Source organism: Neopelma chrysocephalum, unplaced genomic scaffold (assembly GCF_003984885.1).
Source record: "Neopelma chrysocephalum unplaced genomic scaffold, ASM398488v2 Primary Assembly neopelma1_96687, whole genome shotgun sequence".
NCBI classification, from domain to species: Eukaryota; Metazoa; Chordata; class Aves; order Passeriformes; family Pipridae; genus Neopelma; species Neopelma chrysocephalum.
In genome coordinates, this window is record NW_020925332.1 from 314,056 (window position 1) to 341,086 (window position 27,031).

The window sequence follows — 27,031 nt, forward strand, 5'->3', positions numbered from 1 at the left end:
CTCATGAGGAATCAGTTCTCTGCAGTTTGTATTGTGTGACTACATTATCTTCCACAAGAACAGATGCATATGGCACAAGAAAAAAGGAAGGACAAGGACTAGATCTGTAGTAGTGTGCAGCTGCTCCACACAAAAGGATGTTTGCTTTCAGTTGATTCATTTAAAAATTACACAGACATTAATCTTTTATCATCTCCTTTTTTTTTTTCCCCACAAACCACTCAGAAACAACTGAGCTCACTTTAGGTTTACATCAGGTAAAGGACGGGTACTGGTTATAGTGGTTTATCCATAAACATTCACTGGTCAGAAACGGATTTTCACCCTCACAACAGCCTTTTTTTGCAAAGGAAGGATATACAAGGCTGCTGAAACTCAAGTCCTCCCTAAAAATAATGAGGAAAATGGTAAGGAAGCGATGTGGAAATGCAAGCAGATGGGACACGGTGAGGACAGGCAATGAAAACAAAAGGAGTGCCATGTGCAGAGTCTGACTCCAACACTGTGTCCCTCTATCTTTCATCCCCCCCAAGCACCCAGTGCTGCTGACCCTGACAGCAGCAAGGGATTCATCCAGCAGGGATCGTGGAGAAGGTTCAAGTGCAGACAGGTAAGTGCCAGAAACTTTAAGACGCTTTTCTCCAATCACGCATCAATCTAAACTTGTCAAATACAAGCACAGCAGTTATTTCCAAAGCACAGCATAATTTTGAGTTAGGGGAAAAAAAAAAAAAGTAGTGCAGTGATGTGTCATTTTAAGTACTTTTGGTCATTGCCACATCACAGAAGACATTTGCTGAAGTATTTAAGAGTATTGAAAAAATACAAATGAACAGACAAAAATACAAAACCAAACCCCAAAATAATTGTCTGGTTGAAATTTATATGGAATAATTCTATGAAGCTTTGGGTGTTTAGAAAAAAAAGGAAGCCCTTTTTGGGGAGGAAATCCTCAGAAAAGGGAAATTTGCACGAAGAATTTTGAGGGGGGTTGTTTTTTATTTTACAGATATCAAAGCTATCTTTTTATCTATGTCCCTTCAAGCCACATAAGTAAGAACCTTTTGTATCCTGAACACATTTTTGACCAATAAAGAGAATATACATGAAAACAATTTGCATCCCTGTTGCATGTTCTGTCAGTTCCACATTTCATTAAAACTTCAAATAATTCTTGTCTCGTAACCATGACTAATTTAATATAAAAGTCAGAATTTCAGCTCAAACCCTCAGGGAAACTCAGCTGGATTTACTGTAAGTCTTTGCCAGTGCTTTGGAAAGAGTCCACATTGCAAAACACCCATCCAGTCTGCTCTTAACTAAGCCAAGATGGCAATAAATTCAATAAGCTTGGGAAAAAAAAGGCACTTGCACTGTAAGTTAGCTTCCACAATATGAAGAACATCCTTAACTTCACATTCCCTCCATGTATCTTTTGATTTCCATCCCTCATCTCCTAACATTTAAAGCAAATATAACACAAGTAGACAAATTATCCTTACTTGTAGTTTAAAGCAAGTTTACTTCTATGTCCTGTTTTGGAGTGTGTTACAGGCCAACAGTGGAATTGTTTGCAATCCTCCTGCAGAACAGAAGCCCTCCCAGCAGCAAACACAGGCACTTGCCAGGGAGGTGGAACACAAACAGAAAATCTTGACCTTTAACTTCCCTTCTGCAGGATCACAGAATATGCTGAGTTGGAAGGGACCTACAAGGCTCATCGAAGTCCATCTCCTGGCACTGCAGAGACCAGCCCCAAGAATCACACCACATGAACCTGAGAATGTTGTCCAAACCCTCCTGGAGCTCTGGCAGCCTTGGGGCTGTGCCCACTGCCCTGGGGAGCCTGGGCAGTGCCCAACCAGCCTCTGGGGGAAGAACCTTTCCCTGAGATCCAACCTGAGCCTGCCCTGACACAGCTCCAGCCATTCCCTGGGTGCTGTCCCTGGTCCCCCCAGAGCAGAGCTCAGTCCCTGCCCCTCCTCTGCCCCTGCCCAGGCAGTTGAACTGCAGTGAGGTCTCCCCTCAGTCTCCTCTTCTCCAGCTGAACCCACCAAGTGCCCTCAGTGTCCTCACACGGCTTCAAATCAAGGCCCTTCCCCACCCTCGTTCCCTGCTTTGGACACTCTCTATGGCTCAATCCCTTCCTTCCATTGTGTTCCCCCAGAGTGGCCCAGTGTTTCAGGGGAGGCTGCACCACTGCAGGGCAGAGAAGGGCAGGACAATCCCCTCTCTTGAGCAGCCAGTGCCTGATGCACTCCAGGACACACTCAGCCCTCCTTTCCTTTCTTCCTTTCCTACGCCTACCTAGATCTCCTCAGACAACATGTGGGTAGCAATGAGCATCACAAAAATCACAAGGATATGATTTGTGTTGATAATACTTGCTCACTTCCCATTTTGGGACTTACAAATTTTTAAAATTGTAAATATAGTTAGAATCACAATAATGCAGGTGAGGTATATTGATCCAACTTCTCTCATTTTCCAGTTGTTCCTCTGTGTAATTAATACTGCTCTGTTCTGTTGTTTGGGTTTTTTATATCTGTATATGAGTAATCCAGAGTTCATGTTTCAGCATCTGCAGTCAGGTTTTCATAAACTTTAGCAGATACTCACAATGTTCTGGCCAAGTAAAACTCACATAATAGCCTACAAAAGTAACTTTTCCAGAGCAGATTTGTTGTGTCACAAGAGATTTTTCTTCTGCCATTTTTATAACATTTTGTGCATTTTGCTTATTCTGACAGCAACAGAACATTCAGATCAAGATAACTCAGGAAGAGATAAGCTGAAAAGCCCCAGCTTTTCATTCATGAAAGGAATACAGTCAAACACTGGCTAGCATATTTTTTGAAAACATCAATTTGTATAGCATGACATATGTGGGTAAGATAGTGAAAAGCTTATGCCTAGCACAAAGAACACAATTCCCTTACCTGAAACCATCTGACACTAGTAACAACAAACAGAAACTCCACAAACTCTCACACTTATCAATCCCAGTATGTTTTACAAATATTAACTTACTGCCATAAGTAACAAAACACTCAGCTAAGGATATTTTACCTTACAAAGATGCAAAACTTGAAATTGTTTACCCTCTCCAGCTCACCTGTGTAGTAGAAGGAGGACAGTAAGATTCAGTAATTCAGCAGACTGTGCATGGTTAAGGCAACATCTCTGCAGAAGTTTCTCAGATTTTAATGCCATAAATGGAATGAGCAGCAATGGTAGGTGTTGCAGAAACACACTGATGCACTCAATTTATCTTCATTTTACAAAGAGGGACTCATCAACTAAAACAGCATCAGCACCATGACACAGGTAGCTATAAAGGTGCATTGGGAGCAATAGCTCACTCCTCAGCTGAATGCTCAAATGAAAAATAAACAGCATATAAGCTAAGAGGGAAACCAGAATTACTGACTCCTAATTGCTCAGCCATCTTTCTGTCACAGCAAATGTGATGTCATAAAAACAACACAGTCACAGAGCAATGAGCAATCCTGTGCACATGATCCTTTACACATGCAGACTAGGCTGCAATAAATCAAACCACTTACTGTGAGTCAGACGCTATGAGAAGAATCATGAATACATTGAATAGCACTTCCTTCTAGTTAATGTATGAAAATCCAATATAAATTGAAGTTTCTGAGTACTTTATTCTCAAAAAAAACCACAGGCACACAAAATGAAACAACAAATTTCAAGCATATGGCACTATCAAAGAGTAAACACTGTTGCTTTCAGGGCTAGCCAGGGGATTATTGTTACATGAGGAAATCAAGGTTGACTTTTAAAAATCTAAAAATAATTCTAAGAATGCTTCCTGTCTCAATGCTCTGGACAAGAGAAAACAAATGAAAAGACTTAGAGTCTACACGCCATCTAGGTCATCGCTATTACACAACCTTCCTCTCTAAAAACACTTCAAACAAATTCCTATATGGGATATTCACAGGCTTTAACTGATTAAAAACAAGTGCAAGATGTGAAATATCTCCTGGAAGTACAAAATGGTTTGTTTTCAGAAGAGGTCCCTGTGTTCCTGATGAAGCATAAGAGAATCTGATAGGTCTCACCAGACACTTCCAATTAAACATAACTCATTAAATATTTACTTACATGCCACTTTATACCAGAAGGCTGAATCATTAAATAAGACATTCACACTTAACTCTATACTTCTGTCTTATGTAGTTGCACAGCAACACACATCATTAGCATAAGTACATCTCTGTAGCAAGTGATTACGTGTGCAATTTTCTTTATCATATGTTCCAGCTCTGTGCTACCTCCATATTAATCAGACAGGAGCAGACTTGCCATCACACATCCTTCTATGCTGGGAAGACACAACACACGGGCCCACTTCTGACTTCTGGTTGTTACTGTGCCTCCAAAACCCTACCATACCATGCCTGAAAGTTTTACAATCAAAATTATTTGCAATGAAAAAACCCATGATTTAGCAAGCTTTTAGTAATTATTCTATTCTCCCTTTGTGTTAAAAGTTACAGGCTGCCTACATACATTTAGACAGTCAAAGACAAAAATGTAACAGTTGTCCATTAAATTATTATTCTTTAAAATAGACTCAAAGCCAACACTTTTAATATTTAATACTTGTAATCTGAAATCACTAACCATAGCTGTTATTCATTACTAAACAGTATGTTCTAATACAATGTAAATATTGATAAAATGAACCCTCCCATGCTCCAGTTCATCTTTTCAATTACACTCCTACGTGTGCTGGGCCTTTCACGGAATTACTGGGGAAATGAAGTCACAGCACTACTTGTGTTCGAGTCTCTGCTCCAGGTTAAAATATCACCAACCACACACATCTTGTGCAGAGAGAACTAAGTGCTTCATGGAACATTGTGTGGCTTCATTCTTTGGTATTTATCATATAGACAGGCCTCAGGTGAAGGTTTGTGTTCGGCCATGAAACTTGATTTCAGTCCATTTCCTTGCCCTGACCAACTTCCTTAAGTACCTTTGGTCGAGCTACCTATTATCTCTGTGCCTTGGTTTATGATTCATAAAATCAAGATGAACATTCTAATTTCAAGTAAACCCTGCTTTGCATTAAAACTGTATCTTCACACTACTAGGTTGTATGTTCTGAGTTGTCTTGAATCTCTCAACCACTTTTATGCAACTCTGAAGTGAAGTTAGTGGCTGTGCATATAGTACAGAGAAGCATTTTGTTATGTATGTCTCCTCTCCTGTGCTGATAAACAAGCATAACAGTTCTTCAAGAAAGAGTAAATGTTTAATTCCTTGAAAAATATTATAGATGTTACAAAATAAGAGGGTGTATTAAACAAAAGTATGGTATATTAATTATTTAGACCGAAAAAAGTTTCAAAATGAACCTCCTGTTCCCCTCCATAAGCTGAAATCGCTTCCCTCAGCTTCCCAGTCTCTCCAAGCAATCAGTTCTCTTAAATATGGATGCCTGTGTTGCCTGTGCTCCACAACAGACAGAATTAGAACTTTTTTACTCCCTTCTGGAAGCCTAAGAGGTTTACTCATGGTAACACTTGCTGTCAAAAAACAGGTCATACATACCAAGCCCCACTGAAGGTAAATTTGGCTGATAAACTTATAATCCCATCTTATGTGTTTCTCAAGTATGAACTGGCATACACTCAGAAAGTCACCTTATTTTTGCTTTAATTAGCAATCTAACAAGCAAAAGAGGGGAGGGGAAATTTCAGGACGTAAGAGGAAACTGAGCTTTAGACAAATAATTGTAGAATAATCCTCCCTCAAATACTATTTCCCCTGCCCCCTGCCTCCCCAGGTGTCATCTATGCTGTACCATAGATAGATAGATAGATAGATAGATAGATAGATAGAAAAAAAGTTGGCACCATATCTCCCAGTAAAAAACACTGGGCAATTGGGAGAAGTCAAATCTCCTCTGCAATGCGGAAGTGGTCACTTGGAAAGATCTTAAGAATGAATGACTAAGTATTTAAATATATCAGTAGCTTCACCACATTTGTCAGAAGTACAGCCAAAACACAGAGAAGTCCCTGGAGTTAAAACAAAAACCCCACAACCATAGTTACTGCATAACTGGCACTGGGCGTGTCACCTTTTCTTTGACATAAACAGGATCTGGAGCAGGGAAGCATTTAATACTCCCTTGCTAGTTTTCATTTCTTCTTGAAATATGGATGAGAGAACATAAGCAAGACCCTTATCAACCTCCATGCTAAGTCCTAAGACCCTTTTTTCCTCAAGTATTTCTGTTAGGAGCAAAGAAGGAAACCAACTGTAAGGGAAATACATTCCGTGGGCGTTCACCACATTTGGAGCACACAACCTGAAAAGTATGCAGAATATAGTTCATAAAACCCCAACGCTACATTCTTTAAGAAACAAAAGTAATGAAATCAAATTTGAACAAGGAACTTGTGCCTCATGACCAAACCATCTCGGAGGCTTGAAGTGGCAATAAAAACGTTTCCTACGGTTGGGACAGTCACCCCATCTTCCCCCTCACTCATCTGTCAGGACTGCCAGGAACGATGGAGCTCTCTCACGTCTGCCTCGCCTTCACGTGGGCTTTCCCCACAGCATCTCCTACAGGAACATGGCAGAAACCTAACAACCTCCATTGAAAATGCCCAGTGGATGCCTAAGCTAAAGGCAGAAAAGGGAAAAGGAGACACAAAGCAACATAATTGCCTAAGCTTCCTTCTCATCAGCATTTTTTTCCAGATATAAATAAAAGCTTTTCTTGAAAAATGATTGTGAACTTCAGCAGAGGAGGGCAAAAAATTTCTTCTGCTTAATTAAGCAAATTGTCACTGGCAATCACTTTTTAATCAAAACTATGGAAAATTTAAGTGTCAATAGCCTGTGCTTCAAGAATGCTGTTCAGACACGATGAGTGCCCAGGTGGAGCTCAGTGTAGGTTAATAACTCGGCTTAACAGCACAAAGGGGAAAGTATTTTCTAATCACTCACACATGTGAGACTGCAATGGCAATAAACTGACAGACATTAGGCAGTTTGTGTCTCATCAGATGAAAAGTACTGTCCATAGGTATACAGATATATATATTTATATAGCATAAATATCCACGCTGATGTTGAGCAGCAGTCTGGTTTCAAATGTTGGTATAGGGTTCAGAAAACCTGCAAGTGAAGTGTCTGATGAGAGGAGCTGGACACTTGTGAATGGTCACTTTGTTTGAGCCCACATGAGAAATAACACAAGAAAACATATGCAGCACAGATCAAATGAGTACAGTATAATTCACACACATTTAAGAATTCAATCCTGTCCGTTAATTAAAGCAACACAAAGAATGTATTTGCTTTTAACAGTGAGCTACCTCCTGCTCTAAAAGAGTTTCTCAGGGGTCTCTAAGGGGAGGAGAGGATTATAAGAGTATTATAAGTTCTACACATGACTACTTTTAGAATTGTGGCCATCAAAAAGAGGGCTAAGAACTACGAAAACCTTTCTAATGTGTTTTGTAGAAGGTCCAGCCTTTACATTTCATGCTCACATATTTCTTCAAAGAAAAATGTCTACACTTACAGACTCCTATAAATATGCTTTTACTATACAGTATGTGAACATAATCCAAAACTGAAAACAGACATAGAATGAGGACAATAGTTGACCAGTCATCAAAAAATAGTTAAGCCTATTTCTGAGAATGTGTAATAAATGTTAGACTGAAATAAAGCACACATTTGAGCAAGCAGACCATTAAACCTTCTTTGTCATTACAGTCAATCACATCAAAAAGAACCTGGGGACATTTAAATCAAGTGGACTATTCAGCTGCCATGCACAAGTGTATACTCTCAACTAGTAAAAAATCCATTAGAAAGCTCTGTAGAAAAAAACTTATGGAGTGTTTGAAAGCAGTGTACCAAACACTGGTGGGGGCATATATTTGAGAAGTATTGAAAACAATTGAATGGTTTTTTGGTTTTTCTGCTATTTTGGAAAGAACAAAACTGTTCTCACATTTTCCATTTCCTGTATTAAAGACAAAAGTTTTTTTCTAAGCTAAGGTATGAAGGATCAACCACCAAAAAAAGGGCTTTATAACAAGAAACAACAGCAGAAAAAGTTACTGGCAGTAGTCAATCCCAGTAATGTAATTAATTTAGACAGCATCACATAATAACATACATAAACACCACCTTATTAAAATACCTCCAAGGAGACTGATACCTGAATAGTATATAACTAATTCTTTCTATAAATCAAAAGGAATAAAACTCTTCACAAATACAGACACTCTTACAGGGAAGCAAAACTAAATACTAAAAACATTTAGTTCCAATGGCCTAAAATTATATTCATATGTATGCAGAGGAAAAGTTTTGTAAATTACTCTATTTCCCAGATAGCTTAAGAACATCTACTGCAATTCAGATCTTGTGCATGAGCTGGGTATAAAGTCTTCCATTCAAACTCCTGATCTCAAAAGGAATTCAATGTTTTCTGTAATCAGTGAAGGCCAGTTTACGGGGTTCCTAGAAAGTTCTGTGAGATTAATTTGGTACAGCAAATAATGCCACAGGAGACCTTCTGAGTAACACTTGAGGACTTTTCACCACGTTTCTTTTAGCTGTTAAGCACTATGCAGTGCACACGCTCTGGGATCATTTCAGACTTGATCCTTGCTTTGGTTCTTAGTTTGTTGGATTCAGGTAAAAACATTCATTTTGAGAAACAAAAAAATACATGGCAATTGAAGATTTAAAGTAATTTTAATGCACTATATATTAATAGTCTTTACCTGAATTAGCAGAAACACATCATCCTGAATAAATTTCCTTAATGAAGAGCTGTCTTACACCACACAATTTTTTTAATCAATACTTTTTCTGAGACTTCAAAACATTTTCTACTTAAAGTATATCAAGAAGACTCATTTTAGTGAATTACAAGATTTGTTTCTTGTATTTCAGTTACACTGAATTCATTGTTAAAGAACAAAAGAGTTACAGCATTCAGTGTTAGTCATATATATCACAACTCTTTTGGGGTTTTTATTTTTTATTAGAAACTTAACAGCCATTTCAACAGTCATTTTTGCTCAGGTTATTCATAGAGCTTAAATACTGACAATTGTAAATCTCTGGAGCAAGACAAATGATCAACAGCAACAACCAGTAGGAGAAAAATCAAATGACAGTCACATTGCTGGTAAACCAGCAGACAAACTTCAAACACATTAAAACAATATTTCTGAGAAAGCAGCAGAAATTATTCTGGTAACGTTGAATTACTCCTCAAAGTTTCAGTTTACAATCGAAATAAAACTGAAACAGACAAATGCAATTTTGATAATTTGCAAGAAACATTTTCCTTACCTACTGTGCGTATATATATATATATATATATATATACATATATATATATACACACACGTATTTCAAAGTTTTTCCTAAATACCGGGTACCTGTACACTGTGTATCTCATCCTATTACACTTTTTGTACCACTGGAACATTTTTAAAGCAGCTTTTACGTTTTAACACTGAATGTCAAGTAAAAGCGAATCGGTCTTCTAATGAAAAATGTTTCCCCTCAAATTCCACAACAGACACAGATTGCATGCTACAATTCCACTAGGCTGACTGAAAGGTTATTTTCTTCTGCCTAACATTCAGCACTGGTTCAAGCAGGCACACTCAAGTATTACAACAAAAATAATAACACCTAATATTTATTTTGCACTCTTCATAATAACGCTAATTTTAACCGTACAATTCTTTCCAAGCTCTGTTATACCTTCTCTAAATGTCACATCCTGTATTGGTACACATCCTGATTGCTAATTGTGCTGAGCAGCTAAATGACAAGATGAACAGACAGCACAAGAATAAATGAGGAGTAAGAAATGTGAGAGAATAGGAAGAATGACAAAAGAAGAATGCTAGGGGTGAGTGTGTTTATACAATGTATACACACATTGTAAGAAGAGTATTTATAGAGAACTATAAACAGAAAACATGGTGAGCAAAAAAAAACTTTTTTTTCAATTGTTCAACTTGTTTCTCCTTTTTTTTTCCCAACAGATAAAGTCACTGAAAGTAAATAGAAAGGAATGAACAGTACCAAAGGTAACCAAAGGAGTCCAAAGAAAACAGAGAAAGTAAAGAGGGGTGAAAAATAAGCAGGCAAAAAAGACTGGGACAAAAGTTGTTAAGAAAATATAAGAAACTGCAGAGACAGAGCAGTAAAAATGTTAGCAATGAGAAAAAGCTACAACAAAAGAAATCCCCATCCAAAAAACCCCAACCGCCCTCCCAAATATGGAAGAAAAGCAAAAGTATGAGAACTCAGCACACCAGAAACCAGCACAACTTTCTACACAGCCTTCCCCAGCGGCTCATACACCCCTGGAGCACAGCTCACACTCCTGGTCAGGTAGTTCTTATCCACCACATGGTACCTTCACATGTTCTTTAAATAAACCTAAGTGCAAGCACAGTCAGCTCCTACAAACTTAACTGTTTAGAAGGCAACTGTTTCAAGAAGCAATTCCCCGGCAGTTGTCAGTAACCTTTCCTTCACAACTCTGTTTCACTTTTTACATACAGAGTCACCTCTCTGTCCTAGATTTTGTACTTGGATACAGCAGTTGCTTTGATTTGGTGGTGTCTCAGTATAGTAGTGTCACCCATATTGTATTAGAAATAGGACTTCCCATCACAAAGGAAAGAGATGACAGAGGAAAATCGGACAGCACGGGCACATGCAAGTTTAGAAGCTACATTTAAGAAGTTTGTGCTTGGAAAGGATAAACAAGATTAAAGCCAAACTCAGTTTTCTAGATGTAGCAGATCAGTATCCTTATATTAATCACAGTTGCAAGATGAGCTGGTACCAACTCTCTGACTTCTCTGTTTATTATTGCTCACTTTCTCAGCTCCCTCTTTTCACTCCATGCTTTTATTCCTACCTCTCTACTTGCTGGAAGGGTGCCTCACTTTTCCATTACATGCTTTTCTCTTTCTTGTTTTTTTTTTTATCTTGAAAGATACTTTAACTGCTGTATAACACCATTCCTGCTAAAAACTAATACGGACACAGCTAAAAACCCAGAATCCTGGTGGAACAGAGGTTAGCACCATCCACACTGACTGGGAATGGCACTGACTGGGAATGGCACTGACTGGGAATGGCACTGACTGGGAATGGCACTGACTGGGAATGGCACTGACTGGAAATGGCACTGACTGGAAATGGCACTGACTGGAAATGGCACTGACTGGAAATGGCACTGACTGGAAATGGCACTGACTGGTAAGCCCTCACTGAAAACCCAGCTGCAACCAACTCTGAAACTAAACAACACAATGAAGTACTTCCAGGAGGTCCCTCGCCCTTCTTCTCTTCTGTTCTCTCATCTGAAACTGTATTGGAAAATCACCATTGCAGTGGCCAAACTTCTATGCAACTTAAAGAATTCCCACCTCAGTGACCAGTCAGTGGTTTAGTCCCAAATGTGAGGTTATTGTTACACCTCTTCCTTCCCATGCAGTTGAGTACCCGGCCGATGCAGCGCTGGGAAGCTGCACTGGATCCCCGGGATATTTAATACTTATGGATATTAGAAGACAACAGTTATGCTCACCTGCAATTTAAATTCACAGACCTTGCTCTAGAATCACTGTTTGAAAAACAATGAGTATATCTCAGGTTTACACCTCAGGTTTTGCATTTCTAACACGGCAAGCCTACATGCTGAAGTTCTCTCTCACAAACAGAGCACCAGGAGAACAACTCCCCCAACAGAAATAGAATTTTATCAGTACTAAGGAAGTACTAAGGAAGCTTTCTCCTATAATAAGAGATTAGGATTGGTGTAACAGCATAGGGCACTTCTAAACCTACTGTTCAGGAGTAACACGGGATCTACTTTGTACCATTTAAAAATTACTTCAAAATGTATGTACACTGTGGTTTGTACTAGGGTTATTTATACTATCAATGCATTTTGCTCACAAATTCCCAAGATGATACAATTTTTAGCCTAAAAAAAGTCTTATTCCTCTTAACATAAAATGACAGTAAATAAAATGCTACACATACATGCAAACACACATTCACATACAGAAACATAAACAAAAATGGAATTACCCGGTGAAACAGTTTATGCTATCTCTGTTTAAATCACATCATTCCAAAGTACAACAACGCAGAACATCCTTCCTAAATTATGTTTTCCAGTTGCAAAATGCAAGTAGTGAATAAAAGGATGCTTTTTGGTGGTTTTTAGCTAACCATGGAGCTGGTAAATCACTCCTACACAAGGCACTTTGAGGACATTTGTCATAGAGTTGCAATGCCCGTACTAAGGCAACACATCCCAGGAGTTGGCAGCCATGCTATCAGCAAGAATTTGGCTACAGAAACAGCAATGATTCATCATGCATTCTAGAAGCACTGTCGAAACAGCAAACCAACACACTGCTATTTTAATCCTTCAGAGGTAACAAGAGTTTTAAAAAATAATCATAAATTTGTTGCAAAACCAAAACAAGCAAAAACCGTATAGTTCTCATAATGCATTTGGAAGTGCATCTTTATCTACTTTTTATTCAATTTTTTCCCTCAGAGGACAGAAAACAGCTATTTAGTTAAAACATCAGCTAATTACTTACCTCTCTACATCGCAATTTAAGAACAAGTCTCTCATAGTAGCTTAATCAAAATCGCTGGTTGAAAATAGTTCAAATTTAGTTGCATTCAGGTTTAAGAATCTTCTGTAGTAATTTTTAAAATAACCTTCTATACACATCATCATTAACTGAAATCTATATTGCAAACAGATGACTTTCAAACTCGCACTCTGAATGAAGTCAACAGCATAGTCTGAATATATGTTTCAACATACACATCACATCTATCATTGTCCGAATATCCACCATGAAAACTGTTTCTCGGCTACCAGTATCCAAAAATAGTGGTGCAGGTCCTGTTAAAAGCTCTCAAGTGCTATATTTCTCTGATGAAAGCACCCTTCTCTTTCTTCCTCAGAATGGTCCAGTGAAATATAATTATAGGAAAATTTTGTCTCCTACACTAACAGTCTGAAAAGATTGTTAAATTCTTGCCATTGTAACTACATAGTGACTGTGAAACTTTATCTGTAACACCCTTTTTTACTATCACCTTGTCAAAGACGGTAAATAACATCGCTACAGAGCTTAGGGAGGCGTAATCAGAAAGCATTTTGGATCTGCTGCCCTTTGTCCCATTACCCAAACAGGTATCGTGATCACTTACCTTCTGGAAAATTACTTCATCCTGCTTTCTTTTCTTTTTGCTGCTTTTCCTGACCCTCTGGTTTGTCTGAATCCATTTTGTGACCTGGAGTTCAAAACCATGGTGCTTTTTTAGGAAGAAGACACAACCTGAGCGCAGCTACTCAGCATTGGTAAAAAGCTATAAGAGCCTCAAGACAATTTTTTTAATTGCTTCGCTGGACAGGGAAGAACACTTTTCCCACACAGGCTGACGTGGTTTTAGGTAATCTGTTTAGTTACTTGTGCACGGACAAAGCGTGAGGTGCTGTTCTTCATCTCAGAGCTCTCAGTTTAAGGTTTTTTGCATAAAGAACGTGTTTGATGCCAGGCCAGGTTGCCAAACGGAAAGTTATCACTGCAGCGTGCAAAAATCCTGGGCAAAATCTCTGTGCCTTATCCCGTACACCGCCTAGTTCAAGTAAGAGATTTATCTCCAGCCACTCACTCGAGCGTTGTCCCAGACTACCAACGTCAGATCTGGCTGGTGGGGTCGTTATTATCTCATAAAGTAACGACACTTGGGGTTTTTTTTTGCCCCTACGAATATTTTTATGCTTAACACGAAAGCAATTATTTTTTAAAGCGAAAGCGCGGCGGGCTGGGGGCGGTGTGTATCAGGTGGAAAACTCCCGGAGCGGATCTGCGGGGGCAAAGAAGCGAGAGGTGCAATGGAACAGCCGCGAAAGGTCCCCTCCTCACCTCGCCGCGCACTTGCTGGACGAGCCGACACTCCTTCCACGTCTCGACCTCCTCCAGCAGGGGCTGCACGGGGGAGAAAGCGCAGGGTGAGGCGGGCTCGGGTCCCCGCGGCCCGGTCCGCCCACAGCCCGGCCCGCCCGCCGGCACAGCCCCCGCCCGGGGCCGTGAGGGGCCATCCCGGGCCATCCCCGCTCCCGCCCGGGCAGCGGCACAAGCGCAGCCCTGGTAGGAAATGAAACACCTCGGCGGGGTCCCGGAGCCCCGCGGGGAGGAGGAGCCTCCCTCACACACGTCAGGGCCGGGGCTCGGGGCGGCCCGGCCGCGGCACCGCTCGGCTGCGATGGGCCCGGCACGGAGACCCCTCAGGTTCGGGGCCCGGCCCGAATTCCCCTCACGTTCGGAGCCCGGCCCGGTTCCCCCTCAGGTTCGGGGTCCGGCCCGGCCCGGAGCCCCCTCAGGTTCGGAGCCCGGCCCGGGTCCCCCTCAGGTTCGGGGCCCGTCCCGGAGCCCCCTCAGGTTCGGGGCCCGGCCCGGAGCCCCCTCAGGTTCGGAGCCCGGCCCGGCCCGGGCGGTGCCTTCGCCCCGCGCTCCCTCCGTGGCCGGCCCGGCCCTTCCCCAGCTCGGCAGACACGCTCGTCCCGGGTTTGCAGCCCGGTTATTAGAGATACCCACTCTCTTCGAGACCCTCACTGTGAAAGGCACTTTCCTGTGAACCCTCCCATCAACAGCCGCTGTCCCAGGTCTGTGGGACGGAGGACTGGCCGAACGGGGCTGGTCCAGGAGAGCAAGAATCACCATTAACCGATCCAAGACTGGCCTCGGTACTTGCTTGCACCTCCCAAACCCAACTATCAAACTACCTTGGAGGGTCTGAAACGCATCTTAAATCAAGATGCAAAGCAGCTTTTTAGTCATGTTGTAGCAAAAACAAAGTCCATTACCCAGGCCTCGGCTAAATGCTTTATTTACTCGACAAGATGCTGTGAGGATGTGATTAAATTTGGGACTTCAACAGGTGTGTCTGCAGCCTCTGAGGAGGATATTCTAACTCCACCACGATGGGAGAGACCCAAGCCATGTCAGCCATGCAAAATCTGAATACTATAAATTCTCAAGTTAGGATTTTATAAAGTACTTTGTGTTTATATTTAAAAAACAAAAGGCAATAAAAGATAGACTGTATCATACTTGGTACAGTTAAAATGATGCTAGTAAGGTATTTTCAGTATTTTAATTTTTTTTTATACTCTTGTACTATATTTGGCAATTCCCTGAAAGCTTCAGAAGAAAAATCTGTGCTCTTGTATAAGAATAGGGTTCATTAAAGCATGCATTTGAGCAAACCCTCAAAAATATAGAATTAGATGGACTTTGCAAACAGATTTAAGTAAAGGTAAGTCAAATAAGTGCATACTAAGTCTTGAAAGTATCCTTTACCACTTGGAAAAAAAAAAGAAAAATCTTTTCTACCCTTTTTGTTTTACTGCCACAACATCCTTCTTTCAAGATCAAAAGCTTTAGATCAAAGCCAAGATCAAACTCGATGCTTTAAATAGAAGCAACTTCACTATGAACCATTAAACAAAGAAGAACTTTTTAACAGAGATATCACAGTAGAAAATCTTACTATAGTTTTTTATTTCATACTCACAAGGTCTACTTGAAACTGAGTAACACATTTTTATTTTGTAAAGCCATGACAAATTTTTTACTATGATAATTCTGAAGGCTCCTCTAACTTGACTCTTGAACCGAGTGCATTTGAACGAAGAAAGAAGAACAGAGCATAGTTCAAAGAGAATGAACAAAATCACGACCAAAAAATTATGTTAATTGCAAACACAAATGAATGCAACTACCTAAACAGTATTTCCTTGGATCAGTTAACAAATTAGATTGAATATTCCCACAGAAGTAGTTATGGGAAACACTGGACCATAGAAACAATGAAACATTTATACTTTAAATCCTTTTAAAAATTACACTTTCTTTCCTGTCAAATGTTTGGAGAAAACTAGGGGAAAAAGAAGTTACCAGAGACACTGATTTTCAGACCTGCAGACCCTGAGGCTGATTTGGGATGAAAATCCATGAACACACAAACATCCTGTGTGTTAAAACCCAGAGGCAGCTCCCGTTTTCTTGTTAATAGCTGCAGAGCGGTGAAGGAAACTCAAGGGGAATTGTTCCTGACTTTTTATATTGGTGATACACCCTGTGGAGCCGACACCTGGGGTTCCCTGGAGCTGCTGTGGGCATCCTCCCTGGGACACTCACCTACTGAGATGAGAGCCCTGCAGCACAAGGAAGAGCCAACGTGCCAGTGCAGACCCTGCAGAGGAGAGAGGGCAGGGACAGGAACAGGGTGGGCCTGACAAGGGGCAGTCACACCACGCTGGCTGTGCAGCCAACTGTTCACTTATTGGGGCTTCAATGAGATTTAGCTCATAACCAGACTAGGAAATTTTGCTGGGATTGGAAGAGAGAGCACGGAAGAGAGAGCAGGTGAAGAGGAAAAGGAGAAGGGAGCTGGAATAAAAAAAGAGAATGAGGGTAAGGGAGGTAGGGGGAAAAAGATTTTTTAAGAACGTTTTGTCTCCTACTGTATTCCTCTGTACTTCAAAAGCTTACTTACACCAGATAAGAGTGATGGCACACCCAGTCTAAAGTGAGAATGACTGCATTACCCTCTGTCAACAGTCCTGTTTGCTCTCCACATGATGCTGACTGTCATACTTAAATCACAATAGAAATTAAGAGATTAGTCCATCCTCTGTGTCCTTTTTCACTTGGGAAGACTTTGTTTCAGAGACTACTAATGGAGCTGTCCTGTGGAACAGTTAAAATTGCCAACAAGCCTTTATACCTGCCAGAGCACGCCGGGATCCTTCAGTCTTTCATCAGGATTAAACATAACTGAATTTTGAAAAATGGGGGGAGAAAGAAGCACTTTCTACCAGTTGGGTGAAGGCAGGCCTAATATAAATAACTTAGGTAATGATTTATACCAGTTCCTCTTCAAGCCAGACCAGATCCCAAACGTAAAAGGAACTTGCAGAGTTGTGCATAGCCTAGAAAACAATAGGATATTTGTGCAACAGACAACTGTTTCATTTTACATCGAAACAGAAACTGGTTTTAAATTGCTCTGGCTGTGATGGCTAATGGAGATATTTCATAACTAAGTGAAAAATTATAATCATGCACTTTGCATATGTTGTCTATAACTTCAGTTCCTCTGTGCTGCTCTTATGCAAAGACAGCCAGTATTGATAAACCAAGAAGGTGGTTTTACCTAAGGTGAACACTGAATCAATACCATTTTAGGCTTTCCAACATTCCTCAGACACTGGAAAGCAAAAAGAAAAAGATGAAAACGTGGAATAATAATATTTACTGTAAATGAATTTCAGAAGAGCTCCTGCAAAGCAGAGGAAATCAATAACTAATGCAGTCATTTTCCAACCTCTCATTTCTAGAGATATTATGTTCCTCTCAATTACCAAAATTCACACCACATATACACCCTGACATTTATATACTCAGATCTACATGGACACCAGCAAGAGCACAGAAAAGTCATTTTCTCCTGGACAATGTAGCTAACTTCACCAGTCTACAAATTGCAATTTTGTACCTTTTTACATCATCCCATTTAACAGAAAACAAAAAATGGACTCCCTCCTAGTTTCATCCTACCACACTAGAATGATACAGCTTGCTTCCTAAGCTTGATGCCATCATCTCTGCAATACCAGAAATGGATAATTTAAAGGAACTATGATAAAATGTAGGATGTACAACTGTTTTCCTACCACACAGATGATTTACTGGGAAAAAAAGAACAATAGTTAGAAAATTAGCTTACTTGGAGACTGAGAATATCATGTGCCCTCAGAACAGTCTGTATGACCTGAAAATTGTTTCAGCAGGAAAAACTTGGCTTCCAATCTTTTGTAAAAAAAGTTCAGAAAATGAAAATACAGAAAAGTATTTTATCCAGTAGCTCACTAGATGATCAAGTATGGCTTGAAGCATTTGACTGAGAAAACAATTGTAAGGATTTTAAAACACTACTGTTGCCAGAATGTGGCAGAGAAACTAAGCAGGTAGTGGGCTACATCTGAAAATCACAAGATGGTTGGTGCATCCACATTGCAAGAAACAGTAAATCTGCAGCAAATAAAAATTACTGAAAAAGAAATCCAGCCCAGAATGTTCTCCTCTAAGAACAGCGAGTTCTCCAACTGATTTTGTGCAGTTTTCATGTGTACAGCTTTACTCACTGAAATGGAAAATCAAGTTTTTCTGACATTATTCATTTTCTAAGAAAGATGGTCATGTTCTAAATGTTCTAACTCCTCCAAGAGTCGCTGTGGTGGTGTAAACACATTCTTTTCAGGTCAGCACGCTGATCTGATATTTTTCAACACAACATCCCTACAGAGAAATTCTGTTCAAGTCAAACTGCCTCTTCCTTAAAATAAGTCTACCTCCAAGAGACAAAACCCTACTGAAACAATAGAATCATAAAATCAGCTGGGTTGGAAAAGACCTCTGAGATCATCAAGTCCAACCCCTGATCCAACCCCACCACGGTTCCCAGCCCATGGCACTGGTGCCACATCAAGGATGTACCTTCAGTGCACTGCAACAGGACTTTCACAGACTATGGCAGAAATGTTTTTCAAATTGGTAATCCAAATATATCCCTCATATCCACATTAGCAACCCTGCTTTGTGAAGAAAGGTACTATGGAAAGATGAATCACTGAATCCCCAGAACCACCTATTTAGTTGCAAGATCAGATTCGTAACCTAATAAAGAAAGCATCTCTAACAACAATACCACAGGATCTCTAAATAATGTGCTTATTACTAAATAATTGTATGTAGCATATATATGATATATAGCGTACGATATATGATTTATGTATCACACAGCATTATATTATCTATATTATGATAAAATATTATCTACGTTATGATAATATTTTTAGAGTATGCTAAAATGGTCTCTTTGGTTTCTTCCTCTTCTAATTTCACTGGGTCCTCTCACTACTATACAGTTGCCTCTGGAGCAACTGGAAAAGTAGTTTGCTGGTTTATATTTAGACCTTTCTGCTTGAGAACTACTGCCATGTGCTCTGAACTTCAACACAGTCCAGAGTAAAAATTACAACATCTTTCTCTAAAAGTAGCAAGATATAACTCTTTTTAATACAATCTCGTATGGACATAAAACCTCAGATTTTAGGTTGGCCCTGCACTCCGTAATGAATCAGCAGGTCACACTTTTTGGGTCAGCACTACAGAGGGATGCATGGACATCATAGTATGCATGCATAGTATGTGTTTCTACACGTGTGAAATACATCTTCCCCACATATTCACTCCTTCCAGTCACAAACATGTCTTTCTAAAAGCCTAGAAATCAGGGAAGTTTTCAAGGAACTAAAATTTAGAGTGTTCTTTTAAAAACCCTAGACCACTGGGAATGGTGGGTGGCAACTTGTTCCTGTCACATAAAATTTCTACCTCAGCTTCAGGCCCAACTCTTTATCCTCCTGCACTTAAAAGATCTCAAATATTATTTCCTAGAGTAGCATTTGACTTTTCATTATTTCATAACCTCGTTCTGATGCAACAAAACTACTTATAAGGAGCCCCAAACTGGACAGATTTCAGACATATCAAAGCCCACTCTTTCCTAATTAATACAGAAAAGCTGTTTTCTTGAAAGGTAGCATGAAAAATATTTTAAACCTTAATGGTTTGTTTCCACTGAGTAAAGAAAACAATGAGCAGGCTAAAAATTAATTGGTTGCTAACTTCTGTGCTTTTCTTCAGATGTTTTTACAAGCAACAAATTAAAATCAATGTTTATTGCTATGCAAGCCCAGCTGTGTCCTTATTAAGCAAGTCTACCTTCAACATTTCTGTGAAAAAGAGGGCCTGTCCTCCCTCCCTTTGCTATGTTTTCACCCCCTGCACATGTAGGTGGGAGAGTGGGAGCTTGGGAATGTGGACTCAGTCCAGCATTGATCAGCCAGGCAGGAAACTGTTATTGTTCTTAGATACCAAACATAACTCCTTCCTAGCACAGAGAAGCTCGGCCATTCTGCACATAACACAGCTTTTGTGCTCAGCAATGCAATTAATAGGAAAAGGGAATGAAAATGACTGAGATTTATTAAACTTAAAAGAGATCCTAATGAACAAACACGAGGCATCCAGCCCACACTTACTGCAGAAATTGAATATTAGTTTCAAACGCACTTCAGCTTCTCGACCAAGTTATTACTTGTGCAGATTTACTCTACCACTACAAGTATTTTACCTCTGAGCTGAACATACATGATACTGAAAGGCAGTCTGAAGAAAAACAGAATCACTTCTGTGAAAATCTGGCTTTTAACTGAAGAGGCAAGCCAATGTTTTAGCAGGTCATAAAACTAAACCGAGTAAAGTATCCTCCTCATCCTTAATGTAGACTCATGGCCCCAGCTGAGAATCAAAAAAGCATTTTTTTTCTTAATTATTCACTTCATGAATTGAGACTCCTAAATTAAGTCTCCTAAAACTCTGTTTTAAGCTTCACTTTTAGAATTCAGAACAACACAGGCACTAAAATGTTACAGCCGATACTTTCAAATCTAACTTTTAAAAGTCACATTCAACCTGGACACCAAGTTACCCGGTGCCCCCTGAGTTTCTAACCTGGGGCAGCATGTTACCCGATTTTAGAATGTAATCACACAACACTTTGTAACAACACTATTCGCATCTCAAATGTCTGTGGTTTTCTCCTAAATCAGCAATCACAGACAATGCAGAAGAAACTTCAATCAAACCCTCCAAAATGATAACAAGCCTTTAAACCACACCTGAACTTCAGGAGCTCTGTAACAAATTTGTGTCCTTACTAACATTTAATGATGTGTCTTTTTATATAAGCCATTTTCATGAACTTTTGAACTATTCAATAGAAAAAAATACACCACTGCTGTGTCTCGTTTAGCAGTATCTTAACTGCAATTTACAGGAATGGCTAAATAAATTACAAGGCCATTTTATGCCAATAACCTTCTTTAGATAAATACAGATCTATTTAAATAATAACAAACCTTACACCTTTTTTGACAGTTTGTTGCAAACAAAATTCTCTGTATCCTGTGGTCTATCTAGAAAACTTTCAGGTGGATAGTCTTTATCTTTTTCAGGGTCAACAACACAGAGACTGAGTTTGTCTGTCTTGTTTATCTTCATGATTCATCTAACATTTAGGCATGCTACAGTACTACACACATTGATTACACTTTTATATTCCCCCAAAATCTTTATTCTAAGAAAATGGGATGCAATGTTGTCAGTAGAAAAAACACAGCACTAATAAGTCACATTCAAAAACTTCTTTCTTATTGTGCTTGTTATCACTTAAACAATTGATACTGTTGACCTGTGCTCACTTACATTTTTAACGACTTAAGAAAGATCTTTTAATCTTCCAATCTGCAAACTTGCTAATAGAAAAAACAAACAAACAAACAAACAAAACCCAAACAAACCATTTTCTTGAGTGGAAGTGCTTATTCATCAAAGTATGGTTTCCATGTATAAGAACAAATATGTATGTTAAGGTAGCAGTTACGCTTTCTTCAGATTATTTCTCAAACAGAATTCAACCATCAGTTGAATCAGTTATATTCTCTGTGCTGGTATTAAAAACACACACAAAAATCTCCATGTTCAGATAAAAAAAATAAACAAGTGGTAAGTATCAACTAAAAATCATGAAGAAGCAGGCCCACTACTCTTTCTCTTTTCTTTTCCCTTTTGTTTTTTTTTTTTAAACTTAAGAATGAATCTAGAGAAGATCACTTTCACAACACAAGGTACCAACTGAAATACAGGTAAGAAACAATCAATATAGGAAATCTACCAGAAAAAAATAACATATTATGATACAATGCCATTTCAGAGGCAAAAGAAAAAGTGCTGAAACTGGAATGAGTTTAAGAAATACATTTAGAAGTTTATGAGTTGCATAATGTTTATTGATCCACTTGTCAACTAAACAGTCTACAACAGAGTTCAAAAAGGGGGAAAGATTTTAAGCATATTTTAAAAAGGTTAACCATCTAAGGTAGAATAAGAAATTCAGGTAATATTAACTGGGCAATATAAGACAAAGACAAGTTTCTGCAGAACTGAGAAAATCTTCCCAAAGAAGCATAAGGCCTTTAGCCTTAAACTCTAATTAAACATTGCAGAGACTGAAATGTTCTTAGAAACTGTGCTTAGGAAAACAAATCATCAGAAGCAGGTATAAAGTGAACTTAAGTGATTCACAGGTGTTTTCCAGCTCTAAATGCTGTTTTGTTTCTACTCCTTGCCAGCTTAAGGTATTGTCTAAAGCCAGTGGCATTAAGTCATCACTACTTGCACATGATGAAAAGCTGCTGTAATCCCCAATAAGTCACTGCTGAGACACAAGTACAAGACCAAGGTTGCTTGGTTTGATAAAAGGTATTTTCAACCATGCAATATACTTCCCCTTATTTAACACCACCATACGCATCCCCAGGAAAAAATCCTCATGAAAGCTTGTATTCCAGAAATACTTGCTTCTCATCTCTTATATTCCTTATTTTTTGTTTGTGAGAAACCCTGCACAGCAAGCCTGTGCACTAAAATATGAATATTAAAAGCTTTCAGCATTAAAAGCAGAAAACAATGCTAAGTCTCAATGCTGAAACACCAATAATAGATGTTACCCTTGCAGCAGATTCCTCAGCAAGTCACAATATTCACAAAATATCAAGTACAAATAATTTAACATTTAGTTACTACGGTCAGTAATGCTTTCAAGGAATTCATATTCTGACAACTGTGCACAAAGTTCCTTACATTTAGTAGATTCCATCACTATTCTGTAAACACACTTCCATGTGACTACAGGATTAATCAGCAGGATAAGTTCTGTAAGATTTGCCCTTTGGCAGGTTTGTTGAGACAATGGTAGAAGCAAAAACCCACAAATGATAAAAGCTAAACCCACATAAAGGTTTGGAAAGCAGTCATCATCAAATCTGTTTATTTAAAATCATAGCTGTTATAAATTCAGGTAATGATTTAAATAACATAATGTAATGAGAAGAGCAAGACTCCAGAAGGGACTGTGAACTGGTATTTTATATTTACCTTTGGTATTCCAGAAGTGTCAAGCCAGTTCTGGAAGATACTTTCAACAGTTAACCCGGATCTTGGGGGGGAAAAAAAAATAAATTAGAGGATACACATAGAAATACCATTTTTTTCCATATAAAAAAATAACCCTTTAAAAGCTAAGCAAACTCCCTAATTCCAAGTATTTGTTGCACTGCAGTGGTACTACATCCTTGGTTTTTTAATGAATAATACCAGCACGGGTCACATGAGCAAATCAGGCAGATCAGATGTTCTGTGCTCAAAACTCAAATGATAAATTCAGTGCTCAGGAGGATTGACAGAGAAGGTGTTGGGTGGTAAAACCACATTTATGAAACACGTGAAGTATGAAGCATGAAGGTCCTCTGCTTCTCCCTCAGTGGCCTTTTGGTTTCTTTACAGGAAAAAAGTCTCAGGCAGGTACATTTATACTGAAACATTCAAAACCAGTAGTTTATTAAAGAAGCAGCCTAAATGTAAAGATAAAACACTAAATTAAATTCAAACTTCTTCAAACCTTGGGGTTTTAAGAGGGACTGATGGATATTAAATCTCAAAGTTACCAAGTATCTAAGAAACCATGAAAGTGTGAAACTTTTTTAATATGTAAAGGAGGATAGAAAAGTCTGCCATATCCAACTGAAATATATAGCTGAGTAGTTTGAAATTGAAGCATTATTTTAGTACTTAATTGACAATTATGAAGACATCCAAGGAATGTGGTTGGTGAGCCTGGGTTATTAACAGTACAAATAGTAGAGCTGTACCACAAGCCTTCCTTTGTCTATCACATATTATTAAAACCATAGCTTATTAGTAGACTCATTTATTTTATTGAATGAAATAAAATAAAAACTACGAGCAGAAAACTCCAAAGATCAGACCTGACCTGCTCAAAAAATATTTGCAGTCACAAAGTAGCTGCACAAGCAGCAACTCTTTAGAGATTTAAAGATTTATCTGAGGTAGTGAAGCTCAGCCTCTGTTCCAGGGGTAAATACTGAGCCTGGGCACAGCTCACGGGGCTGGGCAGGTGTGCAGAGGATGAAGGTGCAGCACATGTTGCGGGTGTGAGCCTTGGGAGAACCAGGAGTTTTAAAAAACGTAGTGCACTGTATTATACAGACACACAGGAGGGGTTTGGTTGGTGTCTGGTTTGGCTTGTTTGTTTTTTTCAACGTAGTGAAGTCTCAAATCACCCAGGAGCAAGTCAAATGCCTCAGTTACAGGTGGGAGGCACTGCAGCTGTTCTGCAGAAGGGCCAAGGTAACGTGAGACTCCAGCATGGAATATTTTAAAAGTCTTTCTAAACACAGAAGGGTAATGATGAATCTCTGCTTGTCCTCCTCACCAGCAGCCCTTCACACAGACAAATAATCTGCCTTAAAGGCAAGATAAGACATCATAAAGGCCCAGAAGGCTCAGCCCGTCTGGTGTCAGCACTCAGCTGCAGCCCAGAACCAGAAGGATCCTCCTCCCAGGATGGATTCCTGCAGCCAGCATGCCAGGATAATTGAATCAGAGCAGGAAGGGAAGGAGCCCTATTAACCAGGCATAAAAATCTCCTCCTCTGAACACAGAAGGCAGCAAAAAATCAGTGACTGCCCCTTAAAAAACTACATCTGTATTTGGAACTACTCATCACTGGGAATGTACTTTAAAATCTCCTTTAAATAAAAACTACAGGAATTAAGTACTGAAAGGTGAGAATCTTTCAGATGTGGTCTCTGCATCCAACAGTAGAAAGTTCCTGTTACATTACTTCAGTGTAATAATTACAGAAAATTTCCACACTCTTGCATGACCGTTTTCTGCCAGTATTCATCCTGTTCTCATTACAAACATCTCCCATAAGCCAAGTTCTGCTGCTAACTACACTAATTTCCCTATTGATTATCTACTACACATTTCTCTTTTCTTCTTTTTTTTTTTTTTAATGATTAAGACCAGCCTCCATTACAAACTTCAGTATCTTAGAGTGCTTAATATTTGTCAAATTTGAAGCATTTAGTTTAAACTTTTAAAATTTGCCTGGTAGAACTGCACAAGTCTGGAAGGTTTTGTGTGCTACAAAGAATTTTGTTGCTCTAGTATTGAAATGCACTTCATTCCCACAACAAACTTTGTGTAAAAAAGAACTGATCAATAGATGATCTCTAAAAATATTTCATTTTTTCTTTCCTCCCTTTTCTTTTACCTCAGGTGAGTATCTCTGTAGTAGAAACAGAATGCATTTAAGAATGAAAAAACATCCTTGCAGCAGATAAGAAATAAAGGCCTTCTGTATATCCAGATATTCTATTATTCTTGCATTGCTGTTGAAATCTGCATCCAAGGTAATTCTGGTAAATGATAGGTTCAGATATGCTACATATATGACTGTAAAATGAATTACCACAGATCTGAATTCTGTTCATACATTCTGGAGTGTGATGCATCACAAATGGAGCCACACTTCTTTTGCATTAGTCTCACTGAAAGTTAAAATACACTGGCATGTGTACAGGCAGAAAATTGGATGCTTACACAAATAACATTTTGCACTGGGTTTGGACTTCAGAGAAACACAAGAGAAAAGGAAGGAAAATGAGGTTTTTTAAACAAATTAATGTATAACCATACCATTAAAAAATCTACTTTTGTATATATACCATATAATATTCCTGCTTATATTTCAGCAGGAAACTATATTCAATTATATAAACGAAGTACCATCCTACAGCACATCACTGGAAAATGTAACACCACCCTAACTAAATTCAGAGTGTCACAAAACACATTTTCTCAATGATAATTAGCTTCTCTGTCCCTCAACCATTAGGAACAGAAGTGTTTCACTAAAAAAACTCAGTACATTTGACTTCTATGAATTTCCTCTCTCCTTTTTTTTTTTTTTCCAAACCACTCACCCAGAGCTATCAACACTCTTGGAATACTGGTCTTCAAAGTTACATTTTTCAAGTAAACACGTTATTTTTGAAAAGTATGATATGTAAAGCTCCACTACAAAAGAATCTGTATTTGTAGCACAGCAGCACAGAACAAACCAACAGATAAGCAGGGATGGACTCAAAGTGCTGCTAAAGACAATCTGAGTCACATCCAACCAGCCACAGTCACACACAGGAGGATTCTGAAGGGAATCACACACTTGAAAAAAGCAAACAGAACAATACTAAGTGAAATCCCACTATTTCTGGCTACAACAGCTGGTATTTAAATCTGATTTTTACTTTTTTGGGGTTTTTTTTTTGGCTTTTCTAGCCCAGTTCTTACTTTTTTTGTTTAGGGATGTCTTCTAACAGCATGCAAAGGAAATCCTGGAAAAGGAACAAAGCACCACAGTTAGTTTGCTTGTGAACATGTAACCCTGTGTCTGCATTGCTGGTGAGCAAAGTTTTTTTAGAGACTACAAATAAAAGAATGATAAGAAATAAATTTATATATCTGATATGGTGATATATTGCTCAGTTATTTATACAACATACATTATGTTTGGCAGTTTCCCAACCCACTCACGCAAAAAGTGTCAACACTGAAAGAAAATGGACTTGAAAAGCCTGATGACTGTTTTAACACAACCCCACATTCCCACTTTTACCTACAATATGCACACACACACACAAACTACATTTAAAACTGTTAAATGCTGCAGATTCACACACTCAAAGGTTGGGAAACACCAAAATTAAGGGTGTTTACATGTTCTTCAATGTTCCTCACTGCAGTGTATGAGTGGGGGCTGATTTCTGATTGTATACTTAGTATACATAGTATACTTAAAGATAGCTCTGGTATTGGAAATG

The 27,031-nt window shown here is 39.0% G+C and overlaps 1 protein-coding gene across 6 annotated transcripts in view; it reads right to left on the reverse strand.

Annotated features, from left to right (window-relative positions):
• Positions 1–27,031, reverse strand: part of AOPEP (aminopeptidase O (putative)) — a 147,326-nt gene that overhangs the window by 61,106 nt on the left and 59,189 nt on the right. For 4 of the 6 annotated variants that reach the window (XM_027709104.1, XM_027709102.1, XM_027709105.1 and 1 more), the window contains exons 10-13: positions 26,502–26,545; positions 23,220–23,280; positions 14,016–14,078; positions 13,297–13,380 (exon numbers count right to left, since the gene is read on the reverse strand). In XM_027709104.1, coding sequence (XP_027564905.1) covers positions 13,297–13,380; positions 14,016–14,078; positions 23,220–23,280; positions 26,502–26,545 — 252 coding nt within the window. The remainder of the gene's footprint in view (positions 1–13,296; positions 13,381–14,015; positions 14,079–23,219; positions 23,281–26,501; positions 26,546–27,031) is intronic. The other 2 variants (XM_027709107.1, XM_027709106.1) reach the window with 2 other exon arrangements.